Here is a 21,829-nt window from a genome sequence, read left to right as displayed (position 1 = left end):
CTTCTTCTACGCCGTGATGATTCCACTGTATCTTAACCAGCTGAATCTCTTTATTTCATAGTTTATACACTTTTCGATCCAACATCTTGATCGGTAGTTCCTCGTACGACAAATCTTTCTGTACCTTCAAGGTTTGATAACTCACTACATGATTAGGATCATGTACATACTTCTTTATCATCAATATATGGAACACATTGTGCACTGTCGATAATTCAGGTGGCAAAGCTAGTCGGTAAGACATTTTCAACTCTATCAAGTATCTCAAAAGGTCCAATATACCGGGGTCGTAGCTTGCCTTTCTTTCCAAATCTAAGTACACCTTTCATCGGTACTACTTTCAGAAACACTTTATCCCTAACTTGGAATTCTAAATCCTTCCTCCTTATATCTGCATAGCTCTTTTGTCGATCCTATATTGCCTTTATTCTTGCACAAATCTTATCGATTACCTCGATTGTCCTTTCAACCATTTCTGGTCCCAAAACTCTGTTCTCTCCGACTTCATCCCAATGAAAAGGGGATCTACATCTTCTACCATAGAGAGCTTCGTATGGTGCCATTCCAATAATTGTTTGGAAACTATTATTATAAGCGAACTCTACTAGAGGTAAGTATGACTCCCAATTACCTCCTAAATCCAAAACACATGTTCTTAGCATGTCTTCCAAAGTTTGGATGGTCCTTTTAGACTGACCATCGGACTGAGGATGATATGCTGTACTAAAGTTCAGCTTCGTTCCCATAGCTCCTTGTAGACTTTTCCAAAATTTGGACGTGAACATTGGGTCTCTGTCAGACACAATGGATATAGGTACACTGTGTAATCTCACAGCCTCTTTAATGTACAACTGTGCCAATTGGTCTAAACTAAATGTCATTTTCACTGGAAGAAAATGAGCTGATTTCGTTAGTCGATCCACTACTACCCATATAGCATTATTTCCTCTTGCTGACTTCGGGAATCCAATCACAAAGTCCATCGTGATATTTTCTCATTTCCATTCAGGTATATCTAGTGGATTTAAAAATCCAGCTGGTTTTTGGTGTTTTGTCTTAACCTGTTGACATACCATGCACTTCTACACGTACAGCCCTATACTTCTTTTCATATTTCTCCACCAAAAATGTATCTTGAAGATCTCAATACATTTTCGTACCACCGGGATGTGCGGTGTAGGGGGTGGAATTAGTTTCTTTTAATATCTCGTTTCTCAAGGGTGGTTTCACGTTCCATAATTTAGTGCTACTTATGTAAAATGGTTCACTTAATGGGCTCAGTTATTTTGGCTAATTGGAATAGAATATATCAGCCCAAATCGTATTAGTACCTTGATTCTTGCAACCACAACAAACGGCTTCTGGATGTATAGTATCTAGGAACTACTCTGTGCGGATGTATTATAGTTCTATTGAAACGATTCACTTAGTTTTTGTCTTGGAACATACTGTAGTTAATAGTTGTTCTCAGGCCTTTTAGTTGATGATTTGTTTTTCAGAACAACTTTGGCTTTACCTTACATCATAAATTTATCCTAACTCCACTTGAGAGGTGGGTAGTGACGTTAATTGTCCCATTGATTTTCTACTTAGAGCGTCGGCCACAACATTAGCCTTACCTGGATGATAGTGAATAGTGCAATCGTAATCGTTCAACAATTTCAACCATCGTCTTTGTCGTATATTCAATTCCTTCTGTGTGAAGAAATACTTGAGATTTTTGTGATCTGTGTAGATATCATACTTCTGTCCATACAAGTAGTGTCGCCATATCTTCAAAGCGTGTACTACCGCTGCAAGTTCTAAATCATGCATTGGGTAGTTATGCTCATGTTTCTTCAATTGTCTTGAAACATAGGCTATCACTTTTCCATTCCACATTAGTACACATCCCAATCCTCACTTGGATACGTCGCTGTATATAATAAACCCTTCCGTACCTTCATGTATTCATTTTGATCTCTTTAGATGCAAATTACTTCTTTTAACAGGGCAGTGGCATGATGATCAATTGTGGAAGTTTTGAAAGAAAGGCAGTCAGCAACTGTGAATCTGAGTTAATGACAGTTGGAGAAATTTTTGAGAGGGAGGAAAGGTCTTTTAATCAATTATTGACAGCATCGCATTTGAAGGGGAAAACCCCTTGAACAATCCCCTGGACGTCAGGGGGTTGTTCAACAAGCAGCGCCCCACATTTGAAAGTTAAGATGATCAATTTATCTAGACCCAACGTGCAAAATTACACAATTAAAAGCAACCAGTCACTTTTTAATTGTTTATTGATGATTAGATCAAATGATTCAATTTAACCTAAGTTGGAATACCTAAGCTTGTAAATTGCATAAATTAAATAACTGCAACAACAATGGTTCTCAAGACAGAGCTTTGTCGCTTCAGTGGTGCCAAGATATACCCAGGGAAGGGTATCAGATTTATTCGCTCAGACTCCCAGGTCTTCCTCTTTGCCAACTCAAAATGCAAGAGGTATTTCCACAACCGCCTGAGGCCTTCAAAGCTTACATGGACTGCTGTGTACAGGAAACAACATAAAAAGGATATAGCTGCGGAAACTGTGAAGAAGAGGCGTCGAACCACCAAGAAGCCTTACTCAAGGTCAATAGTTGGTGCTACCTTGGAAGTGATTCAAAAGAAGAGAGCTGAGAAGCCAGAAGTCAGAGATGCTGCACGTGAAGCTGCTTTACGCGAGATCAAGGAGAGAAACAAGAAATCAAAGGACGAGAAGAAGGCAAAGAAGGCAGAATTGATATCCAAGACCAAGACTTCCAAGGGTAACGTGCCCAAGGGTGCTATACCCAAGGGTCCAAAGCTCGGAGGCGGTGGTGGCAAAAGATAATTTGTTACTTGTCAACTTTTTAATGAATGATATTGCCCCCTTATGATGTTCTTTTCCAATATTAATTTTTTTAAAGACAATTTGTTGTCTAAAAAAAAAATAAATAAAAATAAAATTGCTTAAATTAAATAACACCAATATAATCATGGAGAAAGCCTTTCGCAAAGATCAAAAACTCCGGGCACTTTGCCAGTCAACAATCCACTATAAACGATAAGACTTATAGTATGATCCAGACCCGACTAATTCTTAGTCTCCTCTAACCTTATTCCTATAATCACCTTGGCCCTCATGGTATCATTTATCTTCTGTGGATCTCAAGAGCGAACCTCGTTCATCCAAGGGAACCTTGTTTCGCAGCACCGGAACTCGGAGCACCTATTCCCAAAATTCTAATAACTTTGAAGGCTAATTGGCGAAGAGAAGTTTGGTGTTGATCAATGAACTTTTTGTCAATATCTACTATTATATTAGTAAATAAATTATAATTAATTTCAATCTATTATAACTTTTTGTCAATATCTACTAAAAATTTGATTTTGAGCAAAATTCAAACAGAGACTTGATCACTCCAAAGCAGCGGCTGGCACTTTCACCACCCTGCATATTGGGGAGGCATAGTCTCACGCTATTCAAAGCCAAGTAGCATGAGATTGGTTAGTACAGCCACCAGAGCCGCCGCGATCATTACCACGAGCATTGCCTTCCCAATTCCAGCGGAAGCCAATGCACAAGATAATATTTGCTTTTAGAAAAGGGAGGTCGAGTTTTTTAATTTCTTTCTAGCACTCAAAACAATTTAATTTCTGTGTAAAGAACCTTGTCAAATGTGATGTTTATATAGAGGAATGGGACACTATAATTGATTGGATCTTGAGACGGTTGTCACTTGTTACTTGGTTCAATTTAATGCAGTAACAATTCTTGTTTCAAGAATCCATACCAATTGTTCATCAATAATCCGGTTATATGGACAATAACGTGCCACAATTTCATTTTCTGGTACTTGGGTGAGCTTGAGTAGTACAAATAACGCTGAACTTGATAGAATTAGATAAGCGATGACCTACAAATGCTTTCATATTCTTTTCTTCCTTAATTTTGTCCAGTCTTATTTAATTTAACCTACCAAATACGAGATCTCAGAAACCTTCGTCAGCAGGTTTGGGTAGATAAACTGATGCACAAAGACGAATCTTCCATTCGAGCAAGTTCAGGTATATGTTTGAGATTTAATCCATGTTCAAAATCAACGAGGGAGATCTTACTGTAGTCAACACCTTAGATTTCTTAAAAAGTGATTAGTTTCTAAATATGATGGAAGATCACACAATTCAATTTAGTTACTTTAGCAATGCTGAAATGCTCTAAAGAAATCAACAGTTTTTATTCATCTTCATTAGAGGTACCCATTTGTAGGGGCAACACATAATGAAAATCTAGTTTTATGCCTCCAATAATAATAAAATCGCAATAACAAAATAGACAAAAGAACATGCAAAATTTTTAAAAGTTCATATCAATATGAATATATATATATATATATATTCATATATATATATATACACGGCTGTAGTAATTCACTATAATGAAAAGAAGTTTATAAAAAATAAAAATTGCACTCTATCTTCTTTGACCTATATATTTTGATGATGATACAAAACTTAATTGATGATTCTCTATTTATAAGGAAAAATAGGACACAATCAAAATTATAAATGTAAAATTTCTAAGCTATCTTTAATGAAATTTTTAGGGGCTCTATCTCCCGCATCCTCCAGGAGGGGGGCTTTCTGCCTCCCTCCTTCCAACCCTCACGGAGACCTTACCGCAAAAGTTAATTCACGTTTAGTTTCGTACAACCGCAATAATTTTACTCCATAACTTGATACAAGAATGTAACATAGTTTATAGTGAACACTAGAGCAAAATTATAATGCATAGATTGATTAATAGGAAATTTCATAATTCACAAAATCAGATAATGCATACTCGTAATTATTTGGATTAAAGTGAATAATGTAAAATTATAGCGCAAAGAAAAGCCCCAGGTTTTCCCTTTATTTTGCAGACTAGAAAAAGTATCCTTATTCATTCATATTCATAAACCATATATATATATATATAGGAAAATCCGCTCCATCGATGAACTTACCGACCCCTGCAACACAAGAATCGAAGTATAATTACAACTTTTCAAAGCTAAATGTGAAACGAACTTGTGAAGAAATGTAGAAAGGAGATATATGTATTTACTTTGAGTAAGCAGTTGAAGGGGAGATCTTACCTGAGATATTGCTGCAACATTTTCCAGGGAGGCCAGTAGCTCTTCCACAGCAGGTGCCCGCTACTGCATTGTCCATCGCCACTACCCTGCCATTCCTTAGATGAGGTTGACGTCTCAGCGAGTGACGCCACCAGGGCCGCTGCGATTAGGACCAAGTATGTAGCCTTAACAATTGAAGACTTAGACACCATTGCAGAAGAAAATTTATCAAGTGTATAACACCAGGCAAATCAAGTGTTTCAATTTATTTTTAGCTCTCGGGAACAATATGATTTGTGTGTATAAAACCTTGACAATTGTGGTGTTTACATAGAGGATATCCCAAGTGTTGTGGGAAGCCAATGACACTATTTCTGATTGGTTCAGGGGATGGTTGTTGGTGGGGTTCAATTTAATGCTGTCCTTTCAAGAATTCGTACCAATTTTCAAAGAAAATGTAAAAATGGCCACAATTTCATTCCACGCTATAATAAAATAATGATTGACCTAATTTTTATATAATGTCACGTGACATTTCATTATTGGCTTGTTTTAAATACAATCAACATCCCCATCAAATTATCTATTGCCAACTGAGATTATATCGTTGCATCTATTACATTAGTCTGTCAAGGTGGCAAATCCATTTCATTTTCTAGAATAACGGTATAATGTTTTCAAGACCAGTGTACACACATAGTATGAATGCATCGTTGCATGATTAACCCCTATTTGGGATCCATTACAATGAGTTTGTGGAGAAATACTTGGGTAGGACAATCTTACTGGTGCAACTATTTTATGAAGGCCTGCCACCTCATTGATGGCCTTGTCTCACCCATTGAAAACCATGAAAGTTCCAAACTACGTTGAAGTGCTGGCAGTGCCAATAGTTGCCGCTCTCCTAGCCATTGTGGCGCTTGCATGCTGGATTCTGAGGCGCCGAAATGAAGGAGATAGCAAGTGTTGTGATAAATTTCAGGTCATAGGCATTAACTTTTGATTTTTGCAATGAAAAAGCATGTTTATGCTTTAGCTATCCATAATGTAAGCATCTTGGCTTTGAAATTAGAATAATGCCCCTTGGCCAGGTCCATGACAGGAGGTGAGGCAACGGGGTGTTGTGGTAGGGTTGAGATTGGGCTTTGTGTGTTTTTTCTTTTTTTTCTTTTTCAAATTGTCCAATCATGTATTGATATGTCATATGTGTCTCTTTCGTCATTGAGTCTGACTCTGTTATTGTACCAAGATTGTTAAAATAAAGATATTATAGAACATCCTACTTAGAATCATGTTTGGTGTATAATCTTGTTTACAGTTTGCCACATGGTAAACTCTCATTTAAAAAACTGTTTTTTCATCAAATCACTTTTTGATAACAATACAAGTGTGTACAAATGGCAAAATCCTATTAAAAAATATAAATTTAACCTAATTTTGATTTTTTAATATTGATGTGGTTTTAAGTAGTGGATGTAAAGGTTTCTTCACAAATGGTAGGATTATATCGATGTTTCTGTATCTCTTTCTTTAATGCTTCTTCTTCGTTAAATTCATGAAACATAAAATCTGACTTTTATTTTATCACTGCAAAAGATTAGCCCCAATACCCACTTTTGAAAAAAATGTAAATATACCTATTTTTTAATTCTAATTAATATGTATTTACCCTACTTCATGAAAAATACCCTTTTTCACATAGAAACATTTGGCAAACCCTAATCTAATTTCGTTACACACTAACCCTAATCCCACACTCATCTCCCTCGTCCACCATCTCTGTCGACCTTACCCCAACCACCACCACCACCGAATCTTTCAAATCACACGAACCACCACCAATCGAATATCTATTTTTATATCTGAAATTACGACCACCTCTTTCTTCTCAATTTCATCGAAACATCGTCAAAATTTAAGTAAGGATTGTAGTGCTTTCATTGTCGTCGCCACCAATGACCAAACACCACGACAAGCCACCAACTTCCTGTTAGAAGTGTGACTCAAATATGAGTCTAAATTACATTAGATTTCTTACCTTTTTTTGGGACTCTTTTAGGGCTAGATTTTATACTATAAATACAAGATTCCTCATCAGTTTTATTGGAGTCTTTTGCTGTATTGTACTCTCCTTTCATAGTGAATTAATAAAACATCGTTCCTTCTGCCAGTTTTTCTTTTACTTACTTTAATCTTGTTCTTGAGTTATTTGTAATCTTGTTTAATACTTCAATTACAACAAGTGGAATTCATTAAATCTTAATTCCTGCATCATTGGTCAATCGGTCCCAACAAGTAGTATTAGAGCGGGGTTATTGGTGGATTTTTGGCCTGAAACTGATCGGAAAATCAACTGAAAATTATAAGAAAATCAGAAAACGAATCTGTCCAATTTTTCGATTTTCTGCCGGATCTGTTTTTGTGTTTTCTAGTCAAACCAAAACCAGTTTGGAGAAACAAACACCACCAGTGGACTCAGCAGGCAGAAACGGTCCAAAAAGGGTCACAGGTCGTCGGCGGTGGAACTCTGGCGAGGAGAGTGGCGGTGCGTGTGGAGGTTTCCGGTGACGGTATCTTTAGGCAGTTTTCTCCGGACGATGAGACAGATCTTGTGGTGGTGTCCAATTTTAGTTTTGGGCAAAATTATGGTTTTGGACTATTTTGCCCCTTGTACGTTCGGTAGTTTTCAGTTTTAGGTGTTGCAGGTTGCAAGTTCTTCCTAATTTGATTGAGATTTTTCAGAGATGAATTCGTTGAAGTATGAAATTACGCTATTGGATCACAATACAAGATTTTCGCTGTGACAAGTAAAGGTGAGAGTTGTGTTGACACAGATGGATCTTGATGATGCTTTGCTAGGTTTTGATAGGATGCTAGCAAACTTGTCTATGGAGGAGAAACAACGGAAGGATCGGAAGGCTTTAGCGCAAATTCAACTTCATTTATCCAACAATTTGCTGCAAGATGTTTTGAAGGAGAAGACAACTACTGCTTTGTGGCTCAAGCTAGAGCAGTTATACATGACAAAGAGTTTGATGAGCAAACTGACTCTAAAGCAGAGGTTGTATTTTCATCATATGGCGAAAGCTGCAGAACCACCTTGCTGTGTTCAAGGAGATCGTTGCAGATTTGGAGATGTTGGAGATAAAATATGATGAAAAGGATCTAGCCTTGGTCCAATTGTGTTCACTAACCAATTCTTTTTCGTCATTTCGTGATACTATTCTGTATAGTCGTGACACGTTATCCATTGAAGAGGTATGCGACGCCCTGTTCTCAAAAGAGAAGATGGAGTTGTTGGTTGGAGATCCTGCATCTAGGAGTGGGGATTGTAACGTCTCGACCCTTAGTGGACCGGAACGCTACTTACTTTACTTAGCTTAACCGGTGGTTTAGTAACAAGTGTATACGTTTTAGCGGAAGCTTACATCTTCGGATAATAATTTAAATAACAATACTTCAAATACTTTAAAGAAAAACACTGAATCATTTTTCAAAACAACAAAATGTAATTTATTTGAAGAAAACATAACTTGTTCTTGCATTCTGCGTTATTCAAAATTTTAAAAAAATAACATTGGAAAAATATTCATAAAAATAAATCCAAATCACTTTCACCGGATTTCCATGGGTTCGTTGCATCACTCTCCATCTTCTCCTCCATCCATGCTCGAGGTAGAATTCCTTCAATCTGTAGAGATGGGATTAAACCCGTAAGTTGAAAAATTCAATAGGTATCATAGGTGCATTCATGATCAAGCTATACATTTCAAAACATTAACTTTATAACTTTTCATACATGCCGTACCCGGAGGCACCATTTGACATGAAAAGGTATGCCGTACCCGAGGGCACCATTTAACATACGAACATTTCTTCAACATAGAGGGGTATGCCGTACCGGAGTATCATTTGACATACAACCATTAACATAGAGGAATATGTCGTACCGGATTACCATTTGACATACAAACATTAACACGAATTGAAACTTATAACTTAATACGATTAAACAGATTGCACATCTACCTACCTTGATTGATGCTTTTGAAACTTTGAAAACTTGGATTGAAAATTTCGATGAAACTTGGACGTTGAAAGAAATGTACTCCTTGGATGTTTGAAAACCATTGAGAATTGATGCTTGAAAACACTTCTTAAACTTCTAGGAAAAATAGTTTTCCTCCCTCTCTTTTTCTCTCTTGAAAACTCTTTCTTCAGTATGTAAAAACTCTTGCTTTTGGTGTGAGAAAAAATAAGTGAAATGAGATCTCTATTTATAGGTAAATATCCCATAACTTAAAGCAAATGAAGGGTCAAATTTTATTTAAGAGAGAAAATATGGGTGTCATTTAAGTTTGAGGTTAAATGCTTCAATTTAGTGGGGTTTTTATTGCCAAAAACGTGGGTGGCCCTTTGAGAAAATAATTGATGAAAATAAATATTTAAATTCTAGAGAAAAATGAGAATTTTCATTTTAGGCAGTTTCAGTCGATCGGTTGTAGTCCGGTTGACACTGCACAGTTTTCAGTATTTTTATCATAACTTCTTCTCCCAATATCCGCTTGAATCCTTGGAAAGCTAACTCAAAGAGTTACAGCTTTTATTTAGATATCATTTTCCAAATTGAATGTTTTCTATGTCGAAAATGGGTCTCAAATGAGACTAAAAATCTGAAGTATACTTTAGTCATCCAATATCCATGTCTTAGTGCCACTAACGTGTCTAGAATTATTTGGGGTTCTACATCCCCCACACCTTAATTAAAATTTCGTCCTCGAAATTTACCTTCTGATTGGGTGAATAGTGTTGGATACTTGTCTTTGGCTTCTTCTTCTTCTTTCCAAGTGGCTTCTTCTACGCCGCGATGATTACACTGTATCTTAACCAGCTGAATCTCTTTATTCCTTAGTTTATACACTTTTCGATCCAACATCTTGATTGGTAGTTCCTCGTACGACAAATTTTTCTGTACCTCCAAGGTTTGATAACTCACTACATGATTAGGATCATGTACATAGTTCTTTATCATCAATATATGGAACACATTGTGCACTGCCGATAATTCAGGTGGCAAAGCTAGTCGGTAAGCCACATTTTCAACTCTATCAAGTATCTCAAAAGGTCCGATATACCGAGGTCGTAGCTTGCCTTTCTTTCCAAATCTAAGTACACCTTTCATCGGTACTACTTTCAGAAACACTTTATCCTCAACTTGGAATTCTAAATCCTTTCTCCTTGTATCTGCATAGCTCTTTTGTCGATCCTATATTGTCTTTATTCTTGCACAGATCTTATCGATTACCTCGACCGTCCTTTCAACCATTTCTGGTCCCAAAACTCTGTTCTCTCCGACTTCATCCCAATGAACAGGGGATCTACATCTTCTACCATAGAGAGCTTCGTATGGTGCCATTCCAATAATTGCTTGGAAACTGTTATTATAAGCGAACTCTACTAGAGGTAAGTATGACTCCCAATTATCTCCTAAATCCAAAACACATGTTCTTAGCATGTCTTCCAAAGTTTGGATGGTCCTTTTAGACTGACCATCGGACTGAGGATGATATGCTGTACTAAAGTTCAGCTTCGTTCCCATAGCTCCTTGTAGACTTTTCCAAAATTTGGACATGAACCTTGGGTCTCTGTCAGACACAATGGATATAGGTACACCGTGTAATCTCACAGCCTCTTTAATGTACAACTGTGCCAATTGGTCTAAACTAAATGTCATTTTCACTGGAAGAAAATGAGCTGATTTCGTTAGTCGATCCACTACTACCCATATAGCATTATTTCCTCTTGCTGACTTCGGGAATCCAATCACAAAGTCCATAGTGATATTTTCTCATTTCCATTCAGGTATATCTAGTGGATTTAACAATCCAGCTGGTTTTTGGTGTTTTGTCTTAACCTGTTGACATACCATGCACTTCTGCACGTACAGCCCTTTACTTCTTTTCATATTTCTCCACCAAAAATGTATCTTGAAGATCTCAATACATTTTCGTACCACCGGGATGTGCGGTGTACGGGGTGGAATGAGTTTCTTTTAATATCTCGTTTCTCAAGGGTTCATCCTTAGACACGCAAATTCTTCCTCTAAATATCAGTGCCTGATCCTCAGCTATTCCAAAGTCTTTTTTCTTACGGTACCAACTTCATTCTTAATCTTCTGCAGAAATGAGTCTTTATTTTGTGCTTTTATAATTCGATCTCTAAAAGTAGGTCGAATTATTAAAGCTGCTAGATGAGCAGTGACTTGTCTTGGTGTGGTAACCACTTCGATCTGTAACTTTTCCAAGTCCTTGACTAACTCCACTTGAGAGGTGGGTAGTGACGTTAATTGTCCCATTGATTTTCTACTTAGAGCGTCGGCCACAACATTAGCCTTACCCGGATGGTAGTAAATAGTGCAGTCGTAATCGTTCACCAATTCCAACCATCGTCTTTGTCGCATATTCAATTCCTTCTATGTGAAGAAATACTTGAGACTTTTGTGATCTGTGTAGATATCATACTTCTGTCCATACAAGTAGTGTCGCCATATCTTCAAAGCGTGTACTACCGCTGCAAGTTCTAAATCATGCATTGGGTAGTTATGCTCATTTTTCTTCAATTGTCTTGAAACATAGGCTATCACTTTTCCATTCCACATTAGTACACATCCCAATCCTCGCTTGGATACGTCGCTGTATATAACAAACCCTTCCGTACCTTCATGTATTGCTAATACAGGTGCTAATGTTAAGTTCTTGAAAACTTTGTTCGCATTTTTCCGTCCATTGAAATTTTACTCCCTTCCTTGTAAGTTGCGTCATTGGTCCAACTATTTTGGAGAATCCTTCTATGAATCTCATATAATATCTAGCCAATCCTAGAAAACTCCGTACTTCGCAAGCATTTGTTGGCGCTTTCCAGTTGATTACTGCTTCTACTTTTGCTAGATCTACTTCAATCCCTTGGGCAGCAACTACATGTCCAAGAAATTCAACTCGTTCAAGCCAAAACTCACACTTCTTGAATTTGGCATACAGTTTCTCCTTGTGTAATACCTCTAAGGCTATTTCAAGTGCTCTTCATGTTGCTCCTTACTCTTTGAATATATCAGAATGTCATCGATGAAGACTATGACAAATTTATCCAAGTATTGATGAAACACTCGATTCATCAAGTCCATGAACACTGCAGGTGCATTGGTTAGCCCAAACGGCATCACGGTAAACTCGTAGTGTCCATATCGAGTTCTAAAAGCTGTCTTAGGTATATCCTTTGTCTCTACTTTCAGTTGATGGTATCTCGATCGTAAGTCGATCTTCGAAAATACCTTAGCTCCTTTCAGTTGATCTAATAGGTCCTCGATCCTCGGGAGTGGGTACTTATTCTTGATGGTTAATCGATTTATCTACCTATAATCGATGCACATCCTCATGCTTCCATCTTTCTTCTTTACAAACAACATCGGCGCACCCCATGGAGATACGCTTAGTCGTATGAAGCCCATATTTAGGAGTTTTTGCAACTGCTTCTTTAATTCTTGTAGTTCCTTTGGGGCCTTAGATATTGGTACCGCCCCGGGAATTAGGTCTATGGTGAATTCCACTTGTCTATCGAGTGGAATACCAGATAGATCTTCTGGAAACACATCTACAAATTCCCGTACTACTGGTACATCTTCAACCCTTATCGTCTCTTGTTTACCTCCTGAGATACTTACTAGATATCATTGACATGTTTCTTTTCTCAATATCTTCTCAGCTTGTAAAGTCGATACTAGTCGAATAAGGGGTTTCGTCTTCATTCCAAGGAACGAAAATGGTTCATCTCTTGGTTTCTAAAATGATACTTCCATTTCCTTACATTAGATGGTGGCGTAATTACAACCTAACCAATCCATGCCTAGTATTACATCAAAATCCTTCATTTCTATCATGTATAGGTTCGCTTCCATTGGTTTTCCCTCAACTTTGATACTTACTGACTTGGCTACTCTATCATTATTCAAAGGGTTGCCCGAAGGAATACTAACTTCTAATGTACCTTCCGACTTATCACAGGTAATACTAGATTTAGCTATAAAAGTTGTTGAAGCAAAGGAGTGTGTAGCTCCTGAATCAAACAATACATAAGCAGGTGTATTGGCTATCAATAGAGTACCTGTTATGACATTAGAGTTTTCCTTTGCATCCTGTTGAGTCAATGTAAAAACTCATGCTTTCCCTTTCTGGTTCTGGTCGCTGTTATCATCCTTCTTCAGAGTATGTGTGGGACAATCCCTAATGATATGTCCTGGCTTGCCACATCGGAAACATACATTTTTCCCTTATAAGCACTCGCCACGATGTGTCCTTCCACACTTAGAATAGGGTGCAATAACCGGCACAATGCTTTTGCTGGCATTGGCTCCACCATTAGCTTTCTTGTTCTGCCACTTGCCTTGTCCCTTGTCCTGGCCATTCCATTTCCTTTTTCCCATATTACCATTGTCCGGTTGATTGAATAGTTGACCATGTTGTTCGGCGCTAATCTTCTGGTACCAAATAGCATGAGTTCTTTCCAGCATTTCACGGTATGTGGTGAAGCGATGGGACATAAGTATCATGCTTATATCTAAGTTCAGCCCTTGTTCAAACCTTCGTACCTTCTTATCTTCCATATCCACCAGATGTGGAGCATACCTTGAAAGTTGATCAAACTTCCACTCATACTCAGCCAGGGACATAGTCTTTTGCTTGAGTTGGAGGAATTCACTTTCTTTGTGATCCCTCAAGGACTGGGGAAAGTACTTGTCCATTACTTCCCCTTTGAATTTCTCCCAAGTCAATTCTGCTTGTTGCTCATGGGTCCTTGTCGTTGACATTGAGTACCACCAGTGACTTGCATCACCGGAGAACATGAACTCAGCACACTGGACTTTCTGAGCGTCCGTGCACCCTATCAATCGGAATATACGCTCCAACTTACGAAGCCACTTCTCGACTGCAGGTGGATCAGCTGCTCCGTTGAAGGTAGGGGGCTTGTGCCTTCGAAATTGCTCGACCACTGAAGCATGGTTTGCAACATTAGGAGTTAGTGGTAGGGGTTGAGCTTGGTTCGGGTTTTGCCTGCCTAGGTCTTGAACCGCTCGAAGGAGGTCTCTTATCAAGTTTTGGTTTGCACGGGCCATTTTCTTTAGACAAAACATATGATTCTTATTAGTTTCATTCTTCAAATACTAAAGCAAAGAAGATAGTATTTTATTTCTTGACATAAGGGAAGCTATTATAAGGATTTAAATCTAATTCCTATAAGTTCTACGGATCTTCTTTAGTGGAGCTTCATCTTTGGAGGAGTCTTCCGCCTCATGTCCGGACTCTATGTCCATCTCAACATGTGGCTTAGGCTCAGGATCATTCTCTAAATCATCCTCGGGTTCTTCTTCGGGATCTTCTTCCTCAGCCAAAGGTTCCTCCTCAAGCTCCTCATGGATTACATCATCCCACAAATCAATCAGGGCATGGCAATACCTCTCAAACTCGAACAGGTTTGGGTTGCCTTCTAACATTTCATCCCTAACCGTGACTCTCATATCTCCCAATTGAGGTGGGAGGGAGTGTATGAGGTTATTTATGGCCTCAATATGCGTGATCTCCATACCAGTATTAACCACCGTCATGCATCTCTCATAGATGTCATATACATGTTCGCTAAGCGGTCGGGTCGGATCAGTTACATAGTTTTCATAAGAATGGATAGCAATTCTACGGTTCAATGCTTCTCTATATGCCCTAGCCGTTCTACGAGCCATATCTGTTGCATTTTCACATACATCATACTTTTTCTTTGCTTAAAGAAAACATGCAAATATTTAAACTTTCATACCATGCAATTCCCTTTAAACCCTTAGCTTTTGCCGAAGTCCATTACATATCATTAAATAACACATCTCTAAATCATATCAAAGTATCATAACATAAACATAATCATTAACTTTAAATATGAACATACCTAGGTCATAGGATGAGATTGATGGATCGATGCACGATGTCATGAAATACCTTAAACTTTTCATTTTTCTTTTGTTTTAAAAAAAATACTTGATCTACAGAACCGGCTAAACCGTTTTTTTTAATATACTTGGTCAGCAGAACCGACTAAACCGTGCTCTGATACCACACTGCAACGCCTCGACCCCTAGTGGACCGGAACGCTACTTACTTTACTTAGCTTAACCGGTGGTTTAGTAACAAATGTATACGTTTTAGCGGAAGCTTACATCTTCGGATAATAATTTAAATAATAATACTTCAAATACTTTAAAGAAAAACACTGAATCATTTTTCAAAACAACAAAATGTAATTTATTTGAAGAAAACATAACTTGTTCTCGCATTCTGCGTTATTCAAAACTTTAAAAAAATAACATTGGAAAATATTTCATAAAAATAAATCCAAATCACTTATTTACCGGATTTCCATGGGCTCGTTGCATCACTCTCCATCTTCTCCTCCATCCATGCCCGAGGTAGAATTCCTTCAGTCTGTAGAGATGAGATTAAACCCGTGAGTTGAAAAACTCAATAGGTGTCATAGGTGCATTCGTGATCAAGCTATACATTTCAAAACATTAAGTTTATAACTTTTCATACATGCCGTATCCGGAGGCACCATTTGACATGAAGGGGTATGCCGTACCGGAGCACTATTTGACATACAACCATTAACATAGAGGAATATGCCGTACCGGAGTACCATTTTATATACAAACATTAACACGAATCGAAACTTATAACTTAACGCGATTAAATACATTGCACCTCTACCTACTTTGATTGATGCTTTTGAAACTTTGAAAACTTGGATTGAAAATTTCGATGAAACTTGGAGGTTGAAAGAAATGCACTCCTTGGATATTTGAAAACCGTTGAGAATTGATGCTTGAAAACACTTCTTAAACTTCTAGGAAAAATAGTTTTCCTCCCTCTCTTTTTCTCTCTTGGAAACTCTTTCTTTAGTATGTAAAAGCTCTTGCTTTTGGTGTGAAAAAAAATAAGTGAAATGAGGTCTCTATTTATAGGTAAATATCCCATAATTTAAAACAAATTAAAAGTCAAGTTTCATTTAAGAGAGAAAATATGGGTACCATTTAAGTTTGAGGTTAAATGCTTTAATTTAGTGGGATTTTTATTGCCAAAAATGTGGGTGGCCCTTTGAGAAAATAATTGATGAAAATAAATATTTAAATTCTAGAGAAAAACGAGAATTTTCATTTCAGGTAGTTTCGGTCAACCGGTTGTAGTCCGGTTGACACTGCACAGTATTCAGTATTTTTATCATAACTTCTTCTCTCGATATCCGATTGAAGTAATTCAAAGTGTGTTGGAAAGCTAACTCAAAGAGCTACAACTTTTCTTTAGATATCATTTTCCAAATCGAATGTTTCCTATGTCGAAAATGGGTCTCAAATGAGACTAAAAATTTGAAGTATACTTTAGTCATCCAATATCCATGTCTTAGTGCCACTAAGGTGTCTAGAATTATTTGGGGTTCTACAGGGATGCTCTTGTTACTCATGGTGATTGACGGAGGGGTAGATCGAAGGTGAAGTACAGCAATGTGTATTACTGCAAGGGGAAAGGACACATCAATAAAGATTGCGACAAGTTGCAAGGTAAAGGTGATTTACATGCAAATCATGTGGGGCAATCAGGTAATTCGAACGAGACTAATATTGCTGAAAAATTTTGTGATGATGGAGATGTGATGTTGGCTGTATTTGACGAAGAATCCAAACCTGAGGAGTGGATTCTGGATTCTGTTTGTTCGTATCATATGTGTCACAATAGGGCTTTGTTTCAAACATATGAGACGGTGAAGCAAGATGGAGTTGTCATGGGAAATAACCAATCTTGTCGGGTTGCAGGAATCGGTCGGGTCGGATTGAGGCTACAAGATGGAACAGTGAGGACACTTGATCAGGTTCGCCATGTTTCAGACTTGACAAAGAATCTCATATCACTTAGTACCTTGGATGAAAAAGGGTACAAATTTTCTGGTGGAGGTGGAGTCTTGAAGGTTCGAAGGGGTGTCCGGGTTGTACCGGAGGGACAGAGGAAATTTCAGTTGTACATCTTGCAGGGGAGTGCAGAACCAGTTCAGAGACATTTGGACAAGTTCAGTACCGTGGTGGACATTCAATTTGGTACAGTACCTCTCGGGTTTGGCTCTGGGTCAGTTAAGAATTTTGCTCAAAGGAGTGTTGGTGATTCCACTTTGCCACCATTTTTAGCAAGTACATTGTGTTCTTGTAATGCCAATGGACTCATGGAGCGTAGGTACAGTTTTGGAGATGTCTGTAATGCTTTAGAAATCATTAAAGGTGACAATATTGGCAAGGGACCTTCTGATTGTGCATTTGGTGTGGTTTGTACTACAGGGTGTACTTCGACCCTGTCCAGTGATTGTTAATTTCAGGAGGAATTTTGGGAACCCGGGTTTCGGTTCTGGTGTCACGTGTGGACGCCGGGCGAAGGAATATGTTTTCGTGGAGAGTTTGATTACTGTGTTGAGGAGCTTGGTTATTCTGATGCAGACGGATCGTTTCTCAAGGTGGAGAAATTTTGGAGTTTCATTCGTTGTACCGGAATTTGAGTCAAGGTGGAGATTGTTAGAAGTAACTCAAATAGGAGTCTCAATTGCATTAGATTTCTGACCTTTTTTTGGGATTCTTTTAAAGCTAGATTTTATACTATAAATACAAGGCTCCTCTATCAGTTTTATTGGAACCTTTTGCTATATTGTACTCTTCTTTCATAGTGAATTAATAAAATATCGTTCCTTCTATCAGTTTTTCTTTTACTTAATTTAATCTTGTTCTTAGATTATTTGTAATCTTGTTAAATATCTCAATTACAATAAGTGGAATTCATTAAATCTCAATTCCTGCATCATTGATTAATCGGTCCCAACACTTCCCTCCAAAAAATTGTGGCGGAGTTACATAAAGATAAAAGTTAAAACACGCTTTAATACTTTTCTCACTTACTTTGACTTTTTGATTAGCAGTATCCACGATACTATAGGGCTTTAATCATTTTAAGAAAGAGAGATCCACGTCACAGTTTGATTGTTAACGTTCCGTGTTCTCAAGTTTAGTTTACTATCTATCTAACCCCTGTTTGAAGGGTATTAAAATTAGATTTGCAGTGGAAATTGATGAAATATATGATCAAAGGTGTGAGATCCATAAAATTTGTGGTTAGAATTAATTATTGACTTTCACTTAAATTAAAATATAGAATTTAATCGGTACCAAATTATAGTCTCTTTCTGATAAAAATTTTGGATTTAATTGTCGTTGCAGGACGGAACACAACTAGAATTGAGAGAAATTACAATGTGAAAAATATATAATAATGTTTCAGAGAATTTTTTTATTATTATTATTATTTTTTTTTTTTTTTTTTTTTTTTTTTTTTTTTTTTTTTTTTTTTTTTGGGTACCGAATGTAAAGGAGGAATTACGATATACTTTTGTGGTAGCTGTATGAATTAAGTAAGCGCAGCTGTTAAATCAGATGCCTGGAAATATTTCTCCTCTTTTTTTCCATCCAATATAACAGTCAAATTAAATTGTGATACAGTATCTTTATCAACTTGATACTCTTTGTAAAGGAATTTGCAAGAATTCTCAGTAATTGGCAGGTAATAGAAGTATAGTAGTATATGTTGCCAAAATCATACTAAAATGACTAGTTGGACTAGAAAAAACATGAAAAACGAATGTATGATACGAAAGAAAGAACTGAATAGTTAGAATGTGTTCTAACAAGTCAAGAGTCGATCATTTTCAAGTTACTCATTAATTTTGGCATAACGTTTATATTCTTCTCGAATCGATTTCTTATAGATTGATAAGTGTTTGTTTGGTAGTGCATTTAAGTATTTATAAGTCACAAATCTTACGAAATATGAAATATTAATATATATTATAAGTAAATTCTGATTGACTTAAATTATAATTTTAAGCATTGTCAAACATTCTCTAATTATCCTTCTCTCATTTCATTTGCTTAAATTTCACTCTCCTCTCTCTTTTATTATTATTATTATTATTATCTTCTTTCTGTAATACCAATTAATATCTCTCTTTGTGTGCATTGAAACGACAGCGCTCTCAAAAATATCATAAAATCAAATGAAAAGCAGCTCTACTTTATACGTACTTCTCTACAAACCCTAGCTTTCTCTCTCCCCGTTTTCCTTCGCTGCTGATTCTATATTTTCATGTACATATTGGTACCTACCCATTAACTTTAATTACGAACACACGATTAATGAATTTGAGTTGGTTTTGAACTATAACTACTAAAACAAGTAACAAAGTCTTGGAAGTTGAAGGAATCCCCCATTATGAATCTACTTTAATTTCGCACGAACATTTGGATTAGTTAATTATTTTGCACAAATCGGGATGAAATGAGTAATTGAAAAATTGATAAAAGTTGAAGTCAAACAAAAAAAAAAATGCCGGTTTTTTGGACAAAAAGTATCCTTGAACTAGCTAAAATTGGATTTTTGTATAATATAAATGATTTGACCAATTAGGAACGCGAAGGAAATCTATAAGCTACAATTTTATAGATTAAGAGACCGATAAAAAATTCACAAAATTTGGAACCTATTGATTACCATGTATATTATGATTAGTTAAGGAAACACGTACATGTGCATGATGAGGATGCGACCAAGTTTATCTGATGGGTGACACAACACATTTAAATCAAATAGTCTTAAAAAAAAAAAAAAAAAAAAAGGTGTTCATATTTGTGTAATCATATTCATAGGAAGTTGTTTGTATCACCTTTAAGAAAAAAATATTGTTATTCGCAGTCACTTGCCTTAGTAAGCGTCTACGAATAGCATTACTTCATTGAAGAATAGCAAGACTCCATTTACAATTTTTTTTTCCTTTTTGTCGTTTTTTTTTTTCTATTATTATAGCGAGACTCCATTAAAAATTGGGAATTTAATTATGCTAAAAAAAGAGAGGAAATTTCCTTATAAATTGTGCTGTACTCAAGCCAATTCTTTCACACCCCACCTATTGATCCCAAAGGATTGTAAAGGATGAGATTTAATGACGATGTGAAGTAATGAAGATCATAACAAGAAAACAATATTAAAAGTAAAGAAATAAACAAAGAGAATTAATCGCATGGAAACGATGTATTATAAACTGACAATATGATGAGAAATTACAAATATAGCAATGGTGCTTCAATGAAATTGACAGAGAAGCCTTGTATGTATATGCCACATTCCAAACCCTAAAAGAATCCTAAGAGACAAGAAAATATATTATAATTAGGAGACCAAATTTCAACGGAATTTTGTTTCCTTGTTGTTAATGCAGTTAGACTCATTTCCAAGACCAAGAATACGCGATTCAATACTCATATTTAAGTCACAACTCTAACACCACCGCATCCTACCTCTCTTTGAAAACCATGAAAGTTCCACTCTACGTTGAAGTGCTGGCATTGCCAATAGTTGCCATTGGGGCATTCGCATGCTAGATTCTGAGGCGCCGAAATGGAGGAATAGCAAGTGTTGTGATAAATCTCAGGTCATAGGAATTAACTTTTGATTTTTGCAATGAAAAAGCATGCTTATGTTTTAGCTATCCATAATGTAAACATCTTGGCTTTGAAATTAGAATAATGCCCCTGGTCAGGTCCACGACAGGAGTTGAAGCCACAGGATGTTGTGGTAGGGTTGAGATTGAGTGTTGTGTTTTTTTTTTTTTTTTTTTTCTCCTTCAAATTATGCACTATCTTTTGAATTTTAGTGTGAAGGAAAAATTGCAATGGAGGTCCCCAACCTATTAAATTTACACGTGTTGGATAACTTCCGATCTAATTTCGAGATATTCTTTGGGAAAGTTAAGAACAATAAAACCAATATGATCTTTTGACTTGTATACTTATACCATGTGTGCTCAGTATTTGTGTGAGGTCATGACATGTTGAGAACCCGTTAGCTAACAATAAGTTGATTTCTCAAGTGTAAAGTTTCCTATTTTTAAATGTGAGAAAAAGTTATTTGCGGCAATGGGAGAAGTTATTTGAAGAATATATATATATACAAAGATTGCATGTTAAAGAATTAAAGAAAAATTATAAATTTTCGTAGATAATTATTTAATTTAAAGGACGTACAATTGAAAATGAGTTTAAAAAATAAATTTAAATAAATCATACCAAACAAGCGTGGACAGCTTCAATATGGAGCGCCTCGGTAGTCACTTTGTACAAGGCGCCTGGCTGAACATCCTCACCAAAAGTCGGAAAAAAATATGATATTTCCTCGAAAAACAAGCCTATAAAAAGTGTCCCAAAACGAAATTATAAAAGAAGAAAAAATAGAGGACCAGAAAACTTTCTTGAACCCAAACAAAAGAGGAAGTGAGTAAAAAATTTGAACAAATTCTCCTCTGTTTTTTGGAAGATAAAATAGTACTTAAAGAAGAAAGCACAATAGTCATTCACCCAAACCCATAAAGAAGAAAAGGGGTAAATTGTTAATATTTATTTTTAATCATGTTAAGAATCGATAATCACAATCCAATAAATTAATAGAAATGAATTTATACCTGCGAAAATCATTGTTGGTATGAATAGTAGTTATAATAGCGGCCAAGATCTTCCCCTCCTTGCTCCTCACAAAATA

At 36.6% G+C, this 21,829-nt stretch overlaps 1 protein-coding gene across 1 annotated transcript; it reads left to right on the top strand.

The window, feature by feature from the left end:
* Window positions 1–2,357: 2,357 nt before the first annotated feature.
* LOC111385679 (60S ribosomal protein L24-like) lies at window positions 2,358–2,954 on the top strand. The gene has a single exon (XM_023010101.1). It carries the CDS (start codon window positions 2,366–2,368, stop codon window positions 2,852–2,854), a length of 489 nt encoding a protein of 162 aa, XP_022865869.1. The 5' UTR covers window positions 2,358–2,365; the 3' UTR covers window positions 2,855–2,954.
* Window positions 2,955–21,829: the final 18,875 nt, after the last annotated feature.

Source organism: Olea europaea, unplaced genomic scaffold (assembly GCF_002742605.1).
Source record: "Olea europaea var. sylvestris unplaced genomic scaffold, O_europaea_v1 scaffold3252, whole genome shotgun sequence".
NCBI lineage: Eukaryota > Viridiplantae > Streptophyta > Magnoliopsida > Lamiales > Oleaceae > Olea > Olea europaea.
This window is presented reverse-complemented; position numbering and strand designations above follow the sequence as displayed.

What these genes read in the sequence shown, in the direction of transcription:
- LOC111385679 (XM_023010101.1), top strand. Translation starts at nt 2,366, where the DNA reads ATGGTTCTCAAGACAGAGCTTTGTCGCTTCAGTGGTGCCAAGATATAC.